This window comes from Salvelinus alpinus, chromosome 26, assembly GCF_045679555.1.
Source record: "Salvelinus alpinus chromosome 26, SLU_Salpinus.1, whole genome shotgun sequence".
In the NCBI taxonomy this organism is placed as follows: domain Eukaryota; kingdom Metazoa; phylum Chordata; class Actinopteri; order Salmoniformes; family Salmonidae; genus Salvelinus; species Salvelinus alpinus.
In genome coordinates, this window is record NC_092111.1 from 20,149,661 (window position 1) to 20,166,308 (window position 16,648).

The window sequence follows — 16,648 nt, forward strand, 5'->3', positions numbered from 1 at the left end:
CCTGATCGTAATGCTGGTAATGCTGGTGAGTTACCGCGGCTCTGATATCCAAAAGTTCTTCCCGGCTGTATGTAATAACACACAAAAAAATCTGGGCTAATAATGTAGTTTGCAGGCCGAGAGTACGCACCGAATGCGCACCGATTTTACATGTAGAATTGTGTGAATAAATGTCAGAAGTCAGACGTCTACAGCAGGTGCTCCCTAAAATACAACACGCTGAATGATCGGCAGATGAACGCTAAATCCACATTTGGTACGATGTGTGCGAGCCTTGAGAGAATGCTGTTACTTCCCCCTTAATGACAGTACCACACCATCTCACAAAAGCTTCCCTTCATAGGACACTCATTAAAATAATTACAGTAAGGTTAATTATAGAGGACCTGGTCCCTCAATTATCTCAGTGTAACTAGTTACACAATGCTAGGGTTCGATCATGACCAGGGGGAAAAGAGAGACTATGAAAGAGTCTCTCTGTTGACTCCTTTGGTTGGTCCTCCCGCTTAGGCTGTAAATGCCGCAGCAGAGAAGAAGAAAACAAGGTGGTTCATTTTCTTAGAGTCCGTTTTCGGTCATGTTTCAACTTGATCCAAAGCAGACTGAAGCAGTATATTACAACACATTCACATTCTGCATATTGAATGATCTGGTTCCATTGAATGGCGAGAGTGTGTTCTGTTCTTCAGACGCAATACAGAATCAGAGTCAGTCTCCAGTGGTAATCACTGAGCTCAGCAGGACAATAAACCAATCAACTCCTGCTGTGTCCTCCACATAAGCCAATCATCCTATGCTGTGCCATCCGTAGTATTGCAGGAGGAGACAGGTAAATGATTGAACAGAACAGATTCTTTGTTCCCCTTTTGAAATAGGAGAATGGGCCTGGTTCGGTGCCATTTCTGGTTTGTGTTCATTGGGCATGAAACTGAATTTTTATGAACTTGTCAAATAAGGAACAATTGAGAATTTTCATGGTTCAGGTCCAATTTCAGATTATCCTAGAGAGACTGGGAGAGGTGAAAGTTTGGGGGTACTGGCTTTGTTCTTTTGATTTGATTTATTTAATTCATGCTCACAGTCGACAAGACTGAATTATGCAGAATGCCCAGCTACATTTAGACAATCCTTAAAAATAGATACTAAATTCAATAATAAAAATCCTAACTAACATTACCGTTTATTTTGTAATCTTCTTTCCCCTGATGAACACTGACCATTTCAGTTATTTGTTTCCAGTGTTTATCATTCAATGTGCTTTTGACGGTTTAGAATTGAGTCTTCTTTTGAGTTCCACATGACAACTTCTCTTAAATTTCTAACAGGAAGAGGTCTCAACTCCCCAGCCATATCTATCTCTCAATCTGTCTCCAATCCCCAAAAGTGTTTGCACTATGTCTAGTTCCCTAGTCTCTTTGCACACGTCCCCTCCGTGTTGTCCTCTCCTCCCTCTCTTTTTTTATCTTTTTCATTTCCATTTCTTCCCCTCTTCAGTTCATGCTCTGGTCCTAGTTTAATTAGGACTTACTGAAGCAGTCCAGATATACAGAGACCACAGACACAAGGTAAATGTCTTCGCCCACCCTCGACTCTCCCCAGAGAGTAAAACACTGTCTTATGTGAAAAATCCTCTCCTCCTCCAACCCTCTCAGAAGATTCTGATCAGACTGACCAGTAAAACTCTTCCACATCCTCTGAAAACAAAAAGAGAATTATTCTACTCAAACAGGTTGGATGTAATTGACTACGCAATATTATAATTTTTTACCGCATAATATTTTGCCAGCAGTTTTGGGCGCTACATGCTCTACAAGGGGAAAACATGGAAATAACAAGTAATAGCCTAATTAAAAAATATATCCTCTGCAGCCAGTGTGGGCACTAAACATAAAAATAAATTGTCAAGCAGAAAAAACATAAAATGTTCCTTAACATCCTAATACTGCTCATTAAATCCTGTTATTAGAGTAAATTAAGACCCTATTAGGATTGGTACATTTACTCATTAAACGTCCCACAACAACACAAAGCAAAGCAGGAGATGCCTTTAGAGTACTAGGCAATGAAAAGAACATCTGAACACGCTTGTCTGAGCTTGTGTCCCAAATGGCAACTGATTCCCTTTGATGTGCACTACTCATAGGGCTCTGATCAAAAGGAGTGCACTATATAGGGAATAGGGTGACATTTGGGACAAACTTTACTACACCTATACTTCAAAGACGACCTAGCCGTGGAACACGGGGATACAAATGAGGCAAGGAGTCATGTTATGTTCAAACAGGGAGTAATAGCACTCTGGTAATGTGCCATTTAAATGCAGAGAGCCATTCTGCTACCTCTAGGTAGTTTTTGTACTCTGAAGTCAGTGATCATCAAAGCCGGTGAAGTGCATGGAACGTCCTGTCTTCAGTCTGCTGCTACGGAGGGGCGGGAAGAGAAGGGGAGGATGGGGGAGAAAGCCCGGGTAATGTCGCCCCGTGCTGCTGAGAGATCAGTGTCGCGTTTCGTTTGAACACAGAGGAATGTTCTTGACAAAGATCCTCGCCAGCCCCTCACCACCACTTTGTTGAGTAGTGAGTAGAGTGTATGTTGAACAAGGGCTGCAGTGACTTCTGCAGCACGACAGACACACAAACACACACAGCTTAAGGTGTCCGTGTAACAGTACTCTTCTTGCATTGTGTAAAATCAAACATCGACACAAACTCCCACTTGTAGCACCAGTCATGGAGATTTATTCTGATAAAAACAGCACAAAATTGCACGTCATGCAATGCACGCCTCACCATCCAACTCTGCACTCACGCACTGTACAAAATATACGAACCCCCCCACCAGGCACAGTAAATTACTAGCTAACATTAGCTGGAGTTCTCTACAACAAAATGCACAACAAATATGCACCAAAAAACGCTGCATCTATGTGTGATGTTCTAATAACATTTACAAACAAATTGATATAAATTGTACATTCAAATCATCACTTGGAAGTATAAACATCACTTTTGATGTCCAGTGCCTCGCGAAAGTATTCACCCCTTGGCATTTTTCCTATTTTGTTTTCTTACAACCTGGAATTAAAATGGATCGTTGTATAAATTTGATTTACACAACATGTTTACCACTTTGAAGATGCAAAATATTTTTATTGTGAAACAAACAAATATGACAAAAAAAACAGAAAACTTGAGCGTGCATAACTATTCACCCCCCCAACAGCAAAACTTTGTAGAGACACCTTTTGCAGCAATTACAGCTGCAAGTCTCTTGGGGTATGTCTCTATAAGCTTGGCACATCTAGACACTGGGATTTTTGCCCATTCTTCAAGGCAAAACTGCTCCAGCTCCTTCCGCTGGTGTATAGCAATCTTTAAGTCATACCACAGTTCCTCAATTGGATTGAGGTCTGGGCTTTGACTAGGCCATTCCAAGACATGTCAATATTTTCACTTAAACCACTCGAGTGTTGCTTTAGCAGTATGCTTAGGGTCATTGTCCAGCTGGAAGGTGAACCTCCATCCCAGTCTCAAATCTCTGGAGGACTGAAACAGGTTTCCCTCAAGAATTTCCTTGTATTGAGCGCCATCCATCATTCCTTCAATTCTGACCAGTCCCAGTCCCTGCCGATGAAAATTCCCTTGTGCTGGGGACAATAAAAGGCCACTATGTACAGTTCTGTCACACAACACCAAAGCCACAGATGTCTCAAGTTTTGAGGGAGCGTGCAATTGGAATGCTGACTTCAGGAATGTCCACCAGAGCTGTTGCCAGATAATTTAATGTTAATTTCTCTAACATAAACCGCCTCCAATGTCGTTTTGGTAGTACGTCCAACCAGCCTCACAACTGCAGACCAGGTGTAACCAAGCCAGCCCAGGACCTCCACATCCGGCTTCTTCCCATGCGGGATCGTCTGAGACCAGTCACGCAGACAGCTGATGAAACTGAGGAGTATTTCTGTCTGTAATAAAGCCCTTTGTGGAGAAAAAACGAATTCTGATTGGCTGGGCCTGGCTCCCATGTGGGTGGGCTTATGCCCTCGCAGGCCCACGGCTGCGCCCCTGCCCAGTAATGTGAAATCCATAGATTAGGGCCGAATTAACTTATTTCAATTGACTGATTTCCTTATATGAACAGTAACTCAGTAAAATCATTGAAATTGTTGCATGTTGCGTTTATATTTTTTGCTCAGTATACATTATGTTGTATATTTTTATCCAAACAATTGATGCAGAAATCCTCAGTTTTAATGGGTATGACGCCTCTGAAGAGGGGTATGGAGGGGACAGTAATGTCCCCTATACTCCGCAACTATAGTCTTTGCTTCCTCTCTCCCTCCCTCCCTCCCTCTTTTCTCTCTCTCTCACCCTTTTCTCTCTCTCTCTCACCCTTTTCTCTCTCTCCCACCCCTTTTCTCATTCCCGCCCTTCTCTCTCTCCCGCCCTTCTCTCTCTCTACCACCCCCTCGTTCTCTCTCTATCTCCCTCTCATTTGCTCTCTCCCTCTCATTCTCTCTCTCCCTCCCTCTCATTCTCTCTCTCCCTCCCTCTCCATCTCTGCAGTGTTTCCACATCATTGGTGTGCTGGTGGTCTCTGGGTCTGTGATCTATATTATTCATCTGCAGCAGTGTCCGGTAGATAAACTAAGCTGTTGTCTCAATAAGAGTCTCTTTAATAAGCGGCTCTGGAGGAATTCAAACCCTTGGAAAGTTCTTGGGTTAGAGATGTGCTGTAGCATTTACAGTACCATAAAAACTACATCCCCAATGGTTAAGGCTATAGATGCAGTGTTGATATGTTGATATATTTGAAAAGAAATACTCTTTTGATCTTTTCATGAAAGACACCAACCACGAATGGGTTGAATTTTCTCACAGAGAAAACATAAAAAATATCACTTGATAATTTGTGTTATTTTAATGCCAGTAAACGGCCACAATGAATGACATACATATCTTTTTAAATTCAGAAATGGATACCAACTGTTACATATAAAATGTGTAAATAAATACACTCTCACAAAGCAGCTTGAATAATTGCCTAAAATGTCGTCTGTCTATCAAGTGATCTTAGCCTGTGCGCTGTGGATTGTTAGCTGCTGCCTCAAGTAGCCCCCACAATAGGTACTTAGCATGGAGAACCCTCAACAGAGTAGTTCATTTCATATAGTCTTTATTTCTCATCCCAGAGAGAGAAAGTGTCTGTGATGATGAACAAAGACATAACATGAAGCAGCCCACTTCAACGTTTTAAAGACACACACGCACACACTCCACTTCAATTCCACATTTAACCCATCGGAAGACCTCTAACAGATGAAAATAATACAAATTAGATAAAAAAGGAACGTAACATTTTTTCTGTTTTTACTAGTACTGGCCCCTGAGGAAGACCAGGAAGTGTAATCAGCACTGTGACCCAATCAGCGGTGACCCATGTCCAATCAGCCAATCCTACGGAGGGATTTTGTTAACGAAACCCGTTCTGCCTCCGGAGCAGAGAGAGGTGTGTGTATGTGCCCAAAACAGCGGAAACAGTGTTTAATAACACAGCAGATGCATTATGCAGAATCCGGACGCTCTGCAGGGCCCATTTCCTACGTCGACACACAAACAACTATCCCATTATAACATGTGGAGCACGCACATGGACAGTTTCTCTGAGGCATGGAGAAGCTCATACACCATTTCCCGCTACGGTGGCAGGAAGCTTTAAATAAACATTCATATTGTATGTTCGCAACAAATATGTGCACGTAATAAGGTAAGGGCCCCAGAGCATGCGTGCGTGTGTGTGTGTGTGTTTGGTTTTACAATCCTTTTGGGGACAAGAAGTCCACGGACAAGTGGGGATGTTTCACCAGTCTGTACAACGAAAAAGGCTATTTTAGGCTTAGGGGTTTGGTTTGGTTTATGGTTATAATTAGGGTTTGTGTTAGAATTAGGGTTGGGGTTGGGTGTAGGAGTTAGGTTTAGATTTAGGGTTTGGAGTTAAGGTTAGGGTTACGGTTAAGGTTTAGGGAAAATAGGATTTTGAATGGGAATCAGTTCTTTGGTCCCCACAAGATAGTAAAACAAACGTGTGTGTGTGTGTGTGTGTGTGCGTGTGTGTGTGTGGAATGAGGCTTGGCCCCCCTGTTGAAGCATGACTAACTCACAGCGATAGATCACATGCAGAGAGACCACCTGGCGGTGTGGGGATGATGGAAACAGACTCTGAGCTAATGGAAATGTTGGGCCTGTTTTCCTGTTTTCCTGATTCAAACACAGCAGGCTGCTGAGGGGAGAACAGCTCATAATAATTGCTGGAATGGAGTGACTGGAATGGTATCAAACACATGGAAAACGTGTTGTTGATGTATTTGATACCATTCCATAGATCCCATGGAAATTATGTGGTTGATCCGTCTGATACCATTCCATTTATTCCCTTCCAGCCATTACTATGAGCCCGTCCTCTCCAATTAAGGTGGCACGAACCCCCTGTTGTTTCAAAACCTAGCTAGCATACTAACGTACGCTCAAATTAACAGTACAACATCTATCATACTAACGTACGCTCAAATTAACAGTACAACATCTATCATACTAACTTAGGCTCTAATCAACAGAACAACATCTATCATACTAACTTAGGCTCTAATCAACAGTACAACAGATAGCATACTAACAGCTACATGTAATACCAAATAGTAAACCAGATAGCATACTTACCTACAGTAGGCTCAAATCAACAGTTCTATTTCCCTCCTGTTTCAAAACCTAGCTAGCAAACTAAATTAGGCTCAATCAAAGCCTTAAACAATCCAAGCCTGAAACAAAATTAGCCAATACTCAAAATGTTAACAAATGCGTGTAATCCCCTTTGAGTGTGGACTGTATTATTATGCATACTGGATGGACTGGATTACGGAGGGCCTGTTGGAGGGCATGTTGTCAGTACCTCTGGAAGTCTCTGTGGGGGTGCCACAGGGTTCAATTCTCGGGCCGACTCTTTTCTCTGTAAATATCAATGATGTCGCTCTTGCTGCTGGTGATTCTCTGATCCACCTTTACGCAGACGACGCCATTCTGTATACATCTGGCCCTTCTTTCGACACTGTGCTAACAAACCTCCAAACAAGCTTCAATGCCATACAACAATCCTTCCGTGGCCTCCAACTGCCGTGGCCTCCAACTGCTTTTAAATGCTAGTAAAACTAAGTGCATGCTCTTCAACCGATTGCTGGCCGTGACTAGCATCACTACTCTGGACGGTTCTTACTTAGAATATGTTGACAACTACAAATACCTAGGTGTCTGCTTAGACTGTAAACTCTCCTTCCAGACTCACATTAAGCATCTCCAATACAAAATTAAATCTAGAATCGGCTTCCTATTTTGCAACAAAGCCTCCTTCACTCATGCTGCCCAACATACCCTCGTAAAACTGACTATCCTACTGATCCTTGACTTTGGCGATGTCATTTACAAAATAGCCTCCAACACTCTACTCAGCAAACTGGATGTAGTCTATCACAGTGCCATCCGTTTTGTCACCAAATCCCCATATACTACCCACCACTGCGACCTGTATGCTCTCGTTGGCTGGCCCTCACTACATATTCGTCACCAATCCCACTGGCTCCAGGTCATCTATAAGTCTCTGCTAGGAAAAGCCCCGCTTAATCTCAGCTCACTGGTACCATAGCAACACCCACCCGTAGCACGCGCTCCAGCAAGTATATTTCACTGGTCATCCCCAAAGCCAACACTACCTTTGGCCGCCTTTCCTTCCAGTTCTCTGCTGCCAATGATTGGAATGAATTGCAAAAATCACTGAAGTTGAAGTCTTATATCTCCTTCTCTAACTTTAAGCATCAGCTGTCAGAGCAGCTTACCGATCACTGTACCTGTACACAGCCAATCTGTAAATAGCACACCCAACTACCTCATCCCCATATTGTTACTTATCCTCTTGCTTTTTTGCACCCCAGTATCTCTACTTGCACATCATCATCTGCACATCTATCACTCCAGTGTTAATGCTAAATTGTAATTATTTTGCCTCTATGGCCTATTTATTGCCCTACCTCCCTACTCTTCTACATTTGCACACACTGTACATAGATTTTCTATTGTGTTATTGATTGTACGTTTGTTTATGTGCAACTCTGTGTTGTTGTTTTTGTCGCACTGCTTTGCTTTATCTTGGCCAGGTCGCAGTTGTAAATGAGAACTTGTTCTCAACTGGACTACCTGGTTAAATAAAGGTGAAATAAAAATAAAAATAGAATGATATTATGCTCCAAAATGTATATCCACAAGTGTAAGTGATGCTGTTGGTTCATTGATTGTGCAGGGCGGCTTACAGTTAGCTTACAATTATAGTGAATTTGTATATGATTTTGAATAGTCTAGTAATTGGGCATTAATAGGCTGACACATTACCTTTCCTTTATTCAGTTCTTGAGCGCACAGACAGGCTGACAACAGTTTAGTGAAATATATTTTGTTGCGAAAACATGTTACTATGGATTTTCCCTAACAGATTTCACCCAAATGAAGCACTGGGTAGGTGGAGGAACAAGGTTGGCGAGCCCATGCCATACAGTTTTTGCGGAATTCCACCTATCGAGCAGTTCCTCAAACAGTGCTTGATGCATGAAGTGAAATAAGTGTTGTTATATTTATTTCAGTAGCTGCTCATATTAAGCACAGCTCTGCTGTAAAACCCAAGTAGCCTATCTAGCATAATTGAAAAAAGGACTTCAGGAATGTGAGCAGCTTCCATTCGCTATTCGAGTATGTATTTTTTCCTCTACTCCTGTTCCTGCCCATTTGATAATGGGCCATTCTAAAATGAATTTGATATATTAGTAAAGACAAGATTACATTGAGAATAGTCTGATGGGTGAAAATAGGATCACTTGATGAGAGAACAGCTGTGCAGCCTGAGGCAAGGAACAGAGCACAACAGTAGCCAATAGTTGCACCATGCAGCCCATATTTAGATTTCTAAGACATTCTAATGTTTTGTAACGTTCACAACTAAAGCTGCCAAATAACTCTAAATCTAGCTTTTAGGACCTGTTTCAAATTATCACTTTTACGCTCAACATAGCCACTTTATATGCGCACTTAATCATTCGTTACTTTAGACCTGACTTTTAATGGTGAGAAGGTGTTGCTCCTTTTCCTGTCATGACTAAAATAAATCATGTATTTATTGTGATGGTGTATATCAGATTGATTTATTAGACTTTTAAATGTAGATGTTCCAAAGGCACATCAGCAGCTTGTATACGTGGCCTGGAGATGCTGAAGTTGTTTATGTTAATAGTCATTTACCATGAGACCGGCAGCCTTTTGCATGACAATAACCAGCTGACAAAATGTCATGACCGCCACAGCCCTAGGCTCAAACAACATAGTCCAACTGTCACAATAATCCATAACAAAGAGTATGGCTGTGGCACTGTGAAGTGTGCATTTGGACAAGGGGATCGAGTTTCTGGGATCCTTTGCTAAAAAGTACATCAGAATTAAATTAATCAGAAATATATGAAGATGAAGACCTAAGCTTATAAACCACATTGGAACAGCGTTGAGATTTACCTCGCAGCAGGTCTGGGGAGGTGTGTGGCCAGTTGTATGTCCTCATCAGCTGCCAGTCAAAGTCGTCCTCCTGTCCCTGCTTGTACTCACACAGCCCAGGGTCGGAGTCCTCGTCAAAGGTACAGCCAGCTGTAGGGGAAAGAAAGAGAGGGGAAGTGGTGATAGAAGGCATCAATAGTGAAGAAATAATTTACCATTGCGTTCAACCAACTTAAAACTCAAACAGTCTTTGTGGGTCAAAGTATATTGTCCTGCTATTCAAGCTAGAAGAATATACACTCTATATACAAAAGTATGTGGACACCCCTTCAAATTTGTGCATTCGGCTATTTCAGCCCCACCCGCTGCTGAAAGGTGTATAAAATCGAGCACACAGCCATTCAATCTCCATAGACAAACATTGGCATTACTGAAGAGCTGCCCCGGTCAACTGTAAGTGCTGTTATTGTGAAGTGGAAACAACGGCTCAGCCGCAAAGTGGTAGACCATACAAGATCCCAGAACGGGACCGCCAAGTGCTGAAGTGCGTAGGGCATACAAATCCTCGGTTGCAACACTCACTCCCAAGTCCCAAACTGCCTCTGGAAGCAACGTTAGAACAAGAACTGTTAGTCGGGAGCTTCAGATTCTCTTTTTTCTACCATGTTATTGACTTGTTTATTGTTTACTCCATGTGTAACTCTGTGTTGTTGTCTGTTCACACTGCTATGCTTTATCTTGGCCAGGTCGCAGTTGCAAATGAGAACTTGTTCTCAACTAGCCTACCTGGTTAAATAAAGGTGAAAAAAAATAAAAAAATAAAATAAAATGGGTTACCATGGCAGAGCAGCCGCAAACAAGCCTAAGATCACCATGCGCAATGCCAAGCGTTGGCTGGAGTGGACTCTGGAGCAGTGGAAACGCGTTCTCTGGAGTGATGAATCACGCTTCACCATCAGGCAGTCTGACGGACTAATCTGGCTACCTGCCCCAATGCCTAGTGCCAACTATACATTTTGGTGGAGAAGTAATAATGGTCTGGGGCTGTTTTTCATGGTTCGGGCTAGGCTCTAGTTCCAGTGAAGGGAATTCTTAACGCCACAGCATACAATGAGATTCTAGATGACTCTGTGCTTCCAACTTTGTAGCAACAGTTTGGGGATGACAAGGCCCCTGTGCACAAAGTGAGGTCCAAACAGAAATTATTTGTTGAGATCAGTGTGGAAGAACTTGGCTGGCCTGCACAGAGCCCTGACCTCAACCCCATCGTACACCTTTGGGAGGAATTGGAACGCCGACTGCGAGCCAGGCCTAATCACCCAACATCAGTAATGTTCTTGTGGCTGAATGGAAGCAAGTCCCCACAGCAATGTTCCAATATATAGCAGAAAGCCTTCCCAGAAGAAGAGTGAAGGCTGTTATCGCAGCAAAGGGGGGACCAACTCCATATGAATGCCCATGATAATGGAATGAGATGTTCGTCAAGCAGGTGTCCACATACTTTTGACCATGTAGTGTACATACAGTAAATAACTGAAAAAAGGAACATTTCTGAGTTGTGTTTTTGTTTTGGTACCACTTTTTTGAGGGGATCAATGAAATGACAAAGAAAATCCATACCTCGTAGCTTTACTGTTTTCTTTGGGAAGTGTAAGAGAAAATTGTTCTCAAAGACACAATGAATAATGAGCACTATTAGAGGGACAACAGCAGCACTGCCACTATGGGCACTCACATGACATCATCACAGGCAGACTATTAAATGCCTACATCAAAAAACGGTAGACTTCGACCAGCTAAAAGCCATATTTTCTGTTCAAATAACATGTAATAGTGGTAGTCTAGGTGGTATTGCAGCATGGCGACAGGGTCTGGCTGAGTGTAGGAGCCCCATGACCAGGTCTGGCTGTAACTCTTTTGTCCTCCTGTTCATTTCCCCCTGGGGAATCAATGGGTTGCATCCCAAATGGCACCCTATATAGTGCACTACTTTTGACCAGGGCTCATAGGGAATAGGATGCCATTTGTGAAAGAGCCATGGTCATTTGGCCCCATTAGCCCTGTGGTGTGAAAATAGCAGGCCAGCTACAGGTCACTGAAATAGGGCTGAGATGACAGGCGGTGGCGGTGGTGCCAGAGTAGGGAGGTCGTGGCACCATCACAGCTGATGGGGATGACGGGGAGGGTGTGTGTGTGCATGGGGGGGCTCTCCGCCAGACAGTGAGTGAAGGTGACCTTTACCACCCTGTCAAGCTCATCATCCCAATTCATAGTACCCTCTCTCAGCTCTAATCATATCAACCACAGGCTTTAAAGCCAGCAGCTACATAATAACCGAGAACACAATGGTCCTACATGAAACACAATCGCTAAATGCTGCATATCTACTATGCCCAAATAACGGACAATACATAACATAACATATTGTGCACAGCAGTGGTGGTCAGTGCCGTATAAGATGAGGAAACGTTTTGGCCTTCTATTACAGCATATTGGATGACTGTCATTCATATTACATTCACACAGCTGTTTAGGCTACTACTTAGGGTGATCAGACGTCCACATTTTCCGGGGACAGTCCCCGTTTTTAGTGGCCTGTCCCCGGCTGGAGCTGTCCCCGTAAATGTCCCCGTTTTTAACTGTGCGTTAAAAACAGACTGCAAAGTGAAATAATATTTTCCGTGGCAAGAAAGACCGGGCAGCAGAGTCTACCGGTTGACGTCTCAATCGCGTTGTGCTTGTTTTGTCCAGCAGAGGGGGCTGCTAGCTATATCAGCTTCATTCACTCTTCTTCTTCTTCTAACTACTTGCTCGCGCTAGTTTTAGAGAAAACTGCTGTGGAAAACCCGGCCAGAAGCTAGCAAGTGTCAAGTGAATCCATAACATCACCACAAACGTATTTTCAAGCCAGGTAAGTTACACTCGTTTGAGATACTAGCTAATGATGTTATGTCACAACTTATTATATAGATAGATGCTCTGCTTTATAAGGTTTTAAATAGGTTATGGTAGCTAACGTTAGCCATGTCGACTAAGTTATCTAGCTCGGTTAGCCAGCTACTGTCATGGTAACTAGGTTAAAAAACGTTCACATGTAAACATGCAGTGGACGGGCTATTTTGAAAATATGATTATATTAAATGAATGCACAATTATGAGAATATTTATATGTAGATTACAATGTTAATGGTTTGGCATTATAAGTAGTGTGAAAATATATTTCAAAATTTTCATTGATAACATTAGCATAATGTTTTCTGTTAGAGTGGAGAGGAGGAAGACTGGATAGGAAGAAGAGTGAGATAGAGGAGGAAAGGTAAAGATATGATTAGCCTGCCAATTTATTATTCCAAACAATGCTTTTGAGATAAAAGACAAAAATGAGGCAAGCAATGGGAATCTGTTAACCAAAGTATTTTATCTAATAGTGTACTATTTATTATTAAATATTGGAGAAGAAGAAGGGAAAATGAAGGGAGTAAAAAGAGTGAAGCGAGGAGTGTGGAAGAGTGAGGTGGAAAGGTAAAGAGAAGGAAAGGAAGAAAGATCAGGAAGACGATTGGAGGAGAAGAAAAAGTTGAGAGTAAGAAGAGTGACACAAGGAGAGTGAAGAAGAGCAGACAGAGGAGGTACAATGGCTCTTTCCAAGAAACGGTAATGCCATTTTAATGACAATATGATGAGAGAATTTCCATTTATACGCTCAGGTCAAGACGATAGAATGGTTAACTGCACCCTTTGTAATTCCTCTTTTTCAATTGGCAGCCGGAGAAGAACGGGAGTGGTAGAACATCAACAGACGAAAAAGCATAAAGCCTCTCTGATTGCCCGTGTTGGTATGCCCTCTGTCACCACATTCTTCAAGAAGGTAGAGCCTTCCCAAGAAGAATATGATTTAGCTGTGCAGTAGGGTGTCTTTGCATACCACACTATGCGACACAATCATATTTACAGATCATATTTACAGATCTATGGACTGCACAGCACAACTGACACGGAAGCTTTATGAGCTGAAGTTTACATGTGCTAGGACAAAATGTGACGCCACAGTGAGTAACGTGTTAGAACCATGGGCAACTACTTTGGTAACACAGGACCTTGACCAGGTTGAATTTGTGTCCCTGTCCATTGATGCGTTCAATCATGAACATGTAAAGCTGCTGCCAATAGTAGTCAGATATTGTAAGATATATGGTGGCAACTAGAGGTCGACCGATTATGATTTTTCAACGCCGATACCGATTATTGGAGGACCAAAAAAAGACGATACCGATTAATCGGACCGATTTTTAAAAATGTATTTGTAATGACAATTACAACAATACTGAATGAACACTTATTTTAACTTAATATAATACATCAATAAAATCAATTTAGCCTCAAATAAATAATGAAACATGTTCAATTTGGTTTAAATAATGCAAAAACAAAGTGTTGGAGAAGAAAGTAAAAGTGCAATATGTGCCATGTAAGAAAGCTAACGTTTAAGTTCCTTGCTCAGAACATGAGAACATATGAAAGCTGGTGGTTCCTTTTAACATGAGTCTTCAATATTCCCAGGTAAGAAGTTTTAGGTTGTAGTTATTATAGGAATTATAGGACTATTTCTCTCTATATCATTTGTATTTCATTAACCTTTGACTATTGGATGTTCTTATAGGCACTTTAGTATTGCCAGTGTAACAGTATAGCTTCCGTCCCTCTCCTCGCTCCTACCTGGGCTCGAACCAGGAACACATCGACAACAGCCACCCTCGAAGCAGCGTTACCCATGCAGAGCAAGGGGAACAACCACTCTAAGTCTCAGAGCGAGTGACGTTTGAAACGCTATTAGCGCGCACCCCGCTAACTAGCTAGCCATTTCACATCGGTTACACCAGCCTAATCTCGGGAGTTGATAGGCTTGAAGTCATAAACAGCGCAATGCTTGAAGCACAACGAAGAGCTGCTGGCAAAACGCACGAAAGTGCTGCTTGATTGAATGCTTACCAGCATGCTGCTGCCTACCACCGCTCAGTCAGACTGCTCTATCAAATCATAGACTTAGTTATAACATTATAACACACAGAAATACGAGCCTTAGGTCATTAATATGGTCGAATCCGGAAACTATCATCTCGAAAACAAGACGTTTATTCTTTCAGTGAAATATGGAACCGTTCCGTATTTTACCTAACGGGTGGCATCCATAAGTCTAAATATGTTACATTGCACAACCTCCAATGTTATGTCATAATTACATAAAATTCTGGAAAATTAGGCGGCCCAAACTGTTGCATATACACTGAATCTGCGTGCAATGAACGCAAGAGAAGTGACACAATTTCACCTGGTTAATATTGCCTGCTAACCTGGATTTATTTTAGCTAAATATGCAGCTTTAAAAATGTATACTTCTGTGTATTGATTTTAAGAAAGGCATTGATGTTTATGGTTAGGTACACATTGGAGCAACGATACGCACCGCATCGATTATATGCAACGCAGGACACGCTAGATAAACTAGTAATATCATCAACCATGTGTAGTTAACTAGTGATTATGATTGATTGATTGTTTTTTAGAAGATAAGTTTAATGCCAGCTAGCAACTTACCTTGGCTTACTGCATTCGTGTAACAGGCAGGCTCCTCGTGGAGTGCAATGTAATCAGGTGGTTAGAGCGTTGGACTAGTTAACTGTAAGGTTGCAAGATTGAATCCCCCGAGCTGACAAGGTAAAAATCAGTCGTTCTGCCCCTGAATGAGGCAGTTAGCCCACCGTTCCTAGGCCGTCATTGAAAATAAGAATGTGTTCTTAACTGACTTGCCTAGTTAAATAAAGATTAAATAAAGGTGTAAAAAAAATAATATATACATTTAAAACTCTGCCAAATCGGTGTCCAAAAATACCGATTTCCGATTGTTATGAAATCTTGAAATCGGCCCTATTTAATCGGCCATTCCGATTAATCGGTCGACCTCTAGTGGCAACACATCTGTGGAAACAAAACTGCTTGATTTTGTTGAATTGAAAGCAGAAACAGCAGAGGAGATTGCAGCTGAGGTCCTGGTGGTCATCCAAAAATGTAACCTGCAAAACAAAGTCGTGGCATTCTCTGCCGACAACACAAATACCAACTTTGGAGGACTGAATAGGCTGGGGAGGGTCAATGTCCATACCAAAGTAAAAAATGCTCTGCAGCGGGAGGTGATTGGCTTAGGTTGTCCTGCCCACATCATTCATAACACGGCCAGAACAGCTTTGGATATGTTGTTGAGTACCTGCTCACAAAGATATTTTCAGATTTTCACCGTCAGAGTAGAAAGACTGAAGAGCTTGTTTGTTGGCCAGGAGTACCATAACATTTTAGGACACAGCAATGTTCGCTGGCTGTCCATGCTCCCTGCTCTAGAAAGAGTGCTGAAAAGGTATGTGCCATCAAAATCCTTTTTTCTTTCTGAAGACAAATGCCCTGTTGTCCTGCAAACAATGTTCGAAGATCCACTGACTGAACTTTGGCTGGACTTTGTCCATGGAAACTTGACCGTATTCAGTGACACGATCAAGATGCTTGAAGGTCAGGACCGCTGTGCTGTGGAGTCAGCTGCAATTCTGAGAAACATTGAGGCAAAATTGACTGCAAGACGTGATGACAACCAGTTTTGGTCAGAGGACTTCTGAGAGAGCTAGAGGGAAATGCAATGTCTAAAGAGAGCTTTCTCAAAACATCCCAATCATTCTTCACTACGGCTGTGAACTACTTGGGGAAAGCAGGCATTGGGGAAAGCACACAGATAATCTAAAAGGGTTACATTGTCTCCTTTTAAAAAGGCAACCTCAGCGTGAAGAGAACCAGAAGGTAGCAGCCACACTGCAGAAAAATGCCCCAATGTGACCATCAATGAGGATGCATTGTTTGACGAGGTTACTGGCCTGCAAGAGTTCCTAAAGGGGGATGGCTTGAAGAATGGAAAACATCGGAGACACCGCTTAGTCAGAGATGGAGCACGGTGGTTACCCACTTCAAAGAGAACGACATCCCACACACTAACCTGGCTAGATTAGCGTCTGTTGTCATGTGCTTACCTG

At 42.3% G+C, this 16,648-nt stretch overlaps 1 protein-coding gene across 9 annotated transcripts in view; it reads right to left on the reverse strand.

Moving 5' to 3' along the window:
* Positions 1–16,648, reverse strand: part of LOC139554899 (receptor-type tyrosine-protein phosphatase U-like) — a 297,039-nt gene that overhangs the window by 168,654 nt on the left and 111,737 nt on the right. For all 9 annotated transcript variants that reach the window (XM_071368151.1, XM_071368154.1, XM_071368152.1 and 6 more), the window contains exon 2: positions 9,600–9,728. In XM_071368151.1, the coding sequence (XP_071224252.1) occupies positions 9,600–9,728 (129 nt within the window). The remainder of the gene's footprint in view (positions 1–9,599; positions 9,729–16,648) is intronic.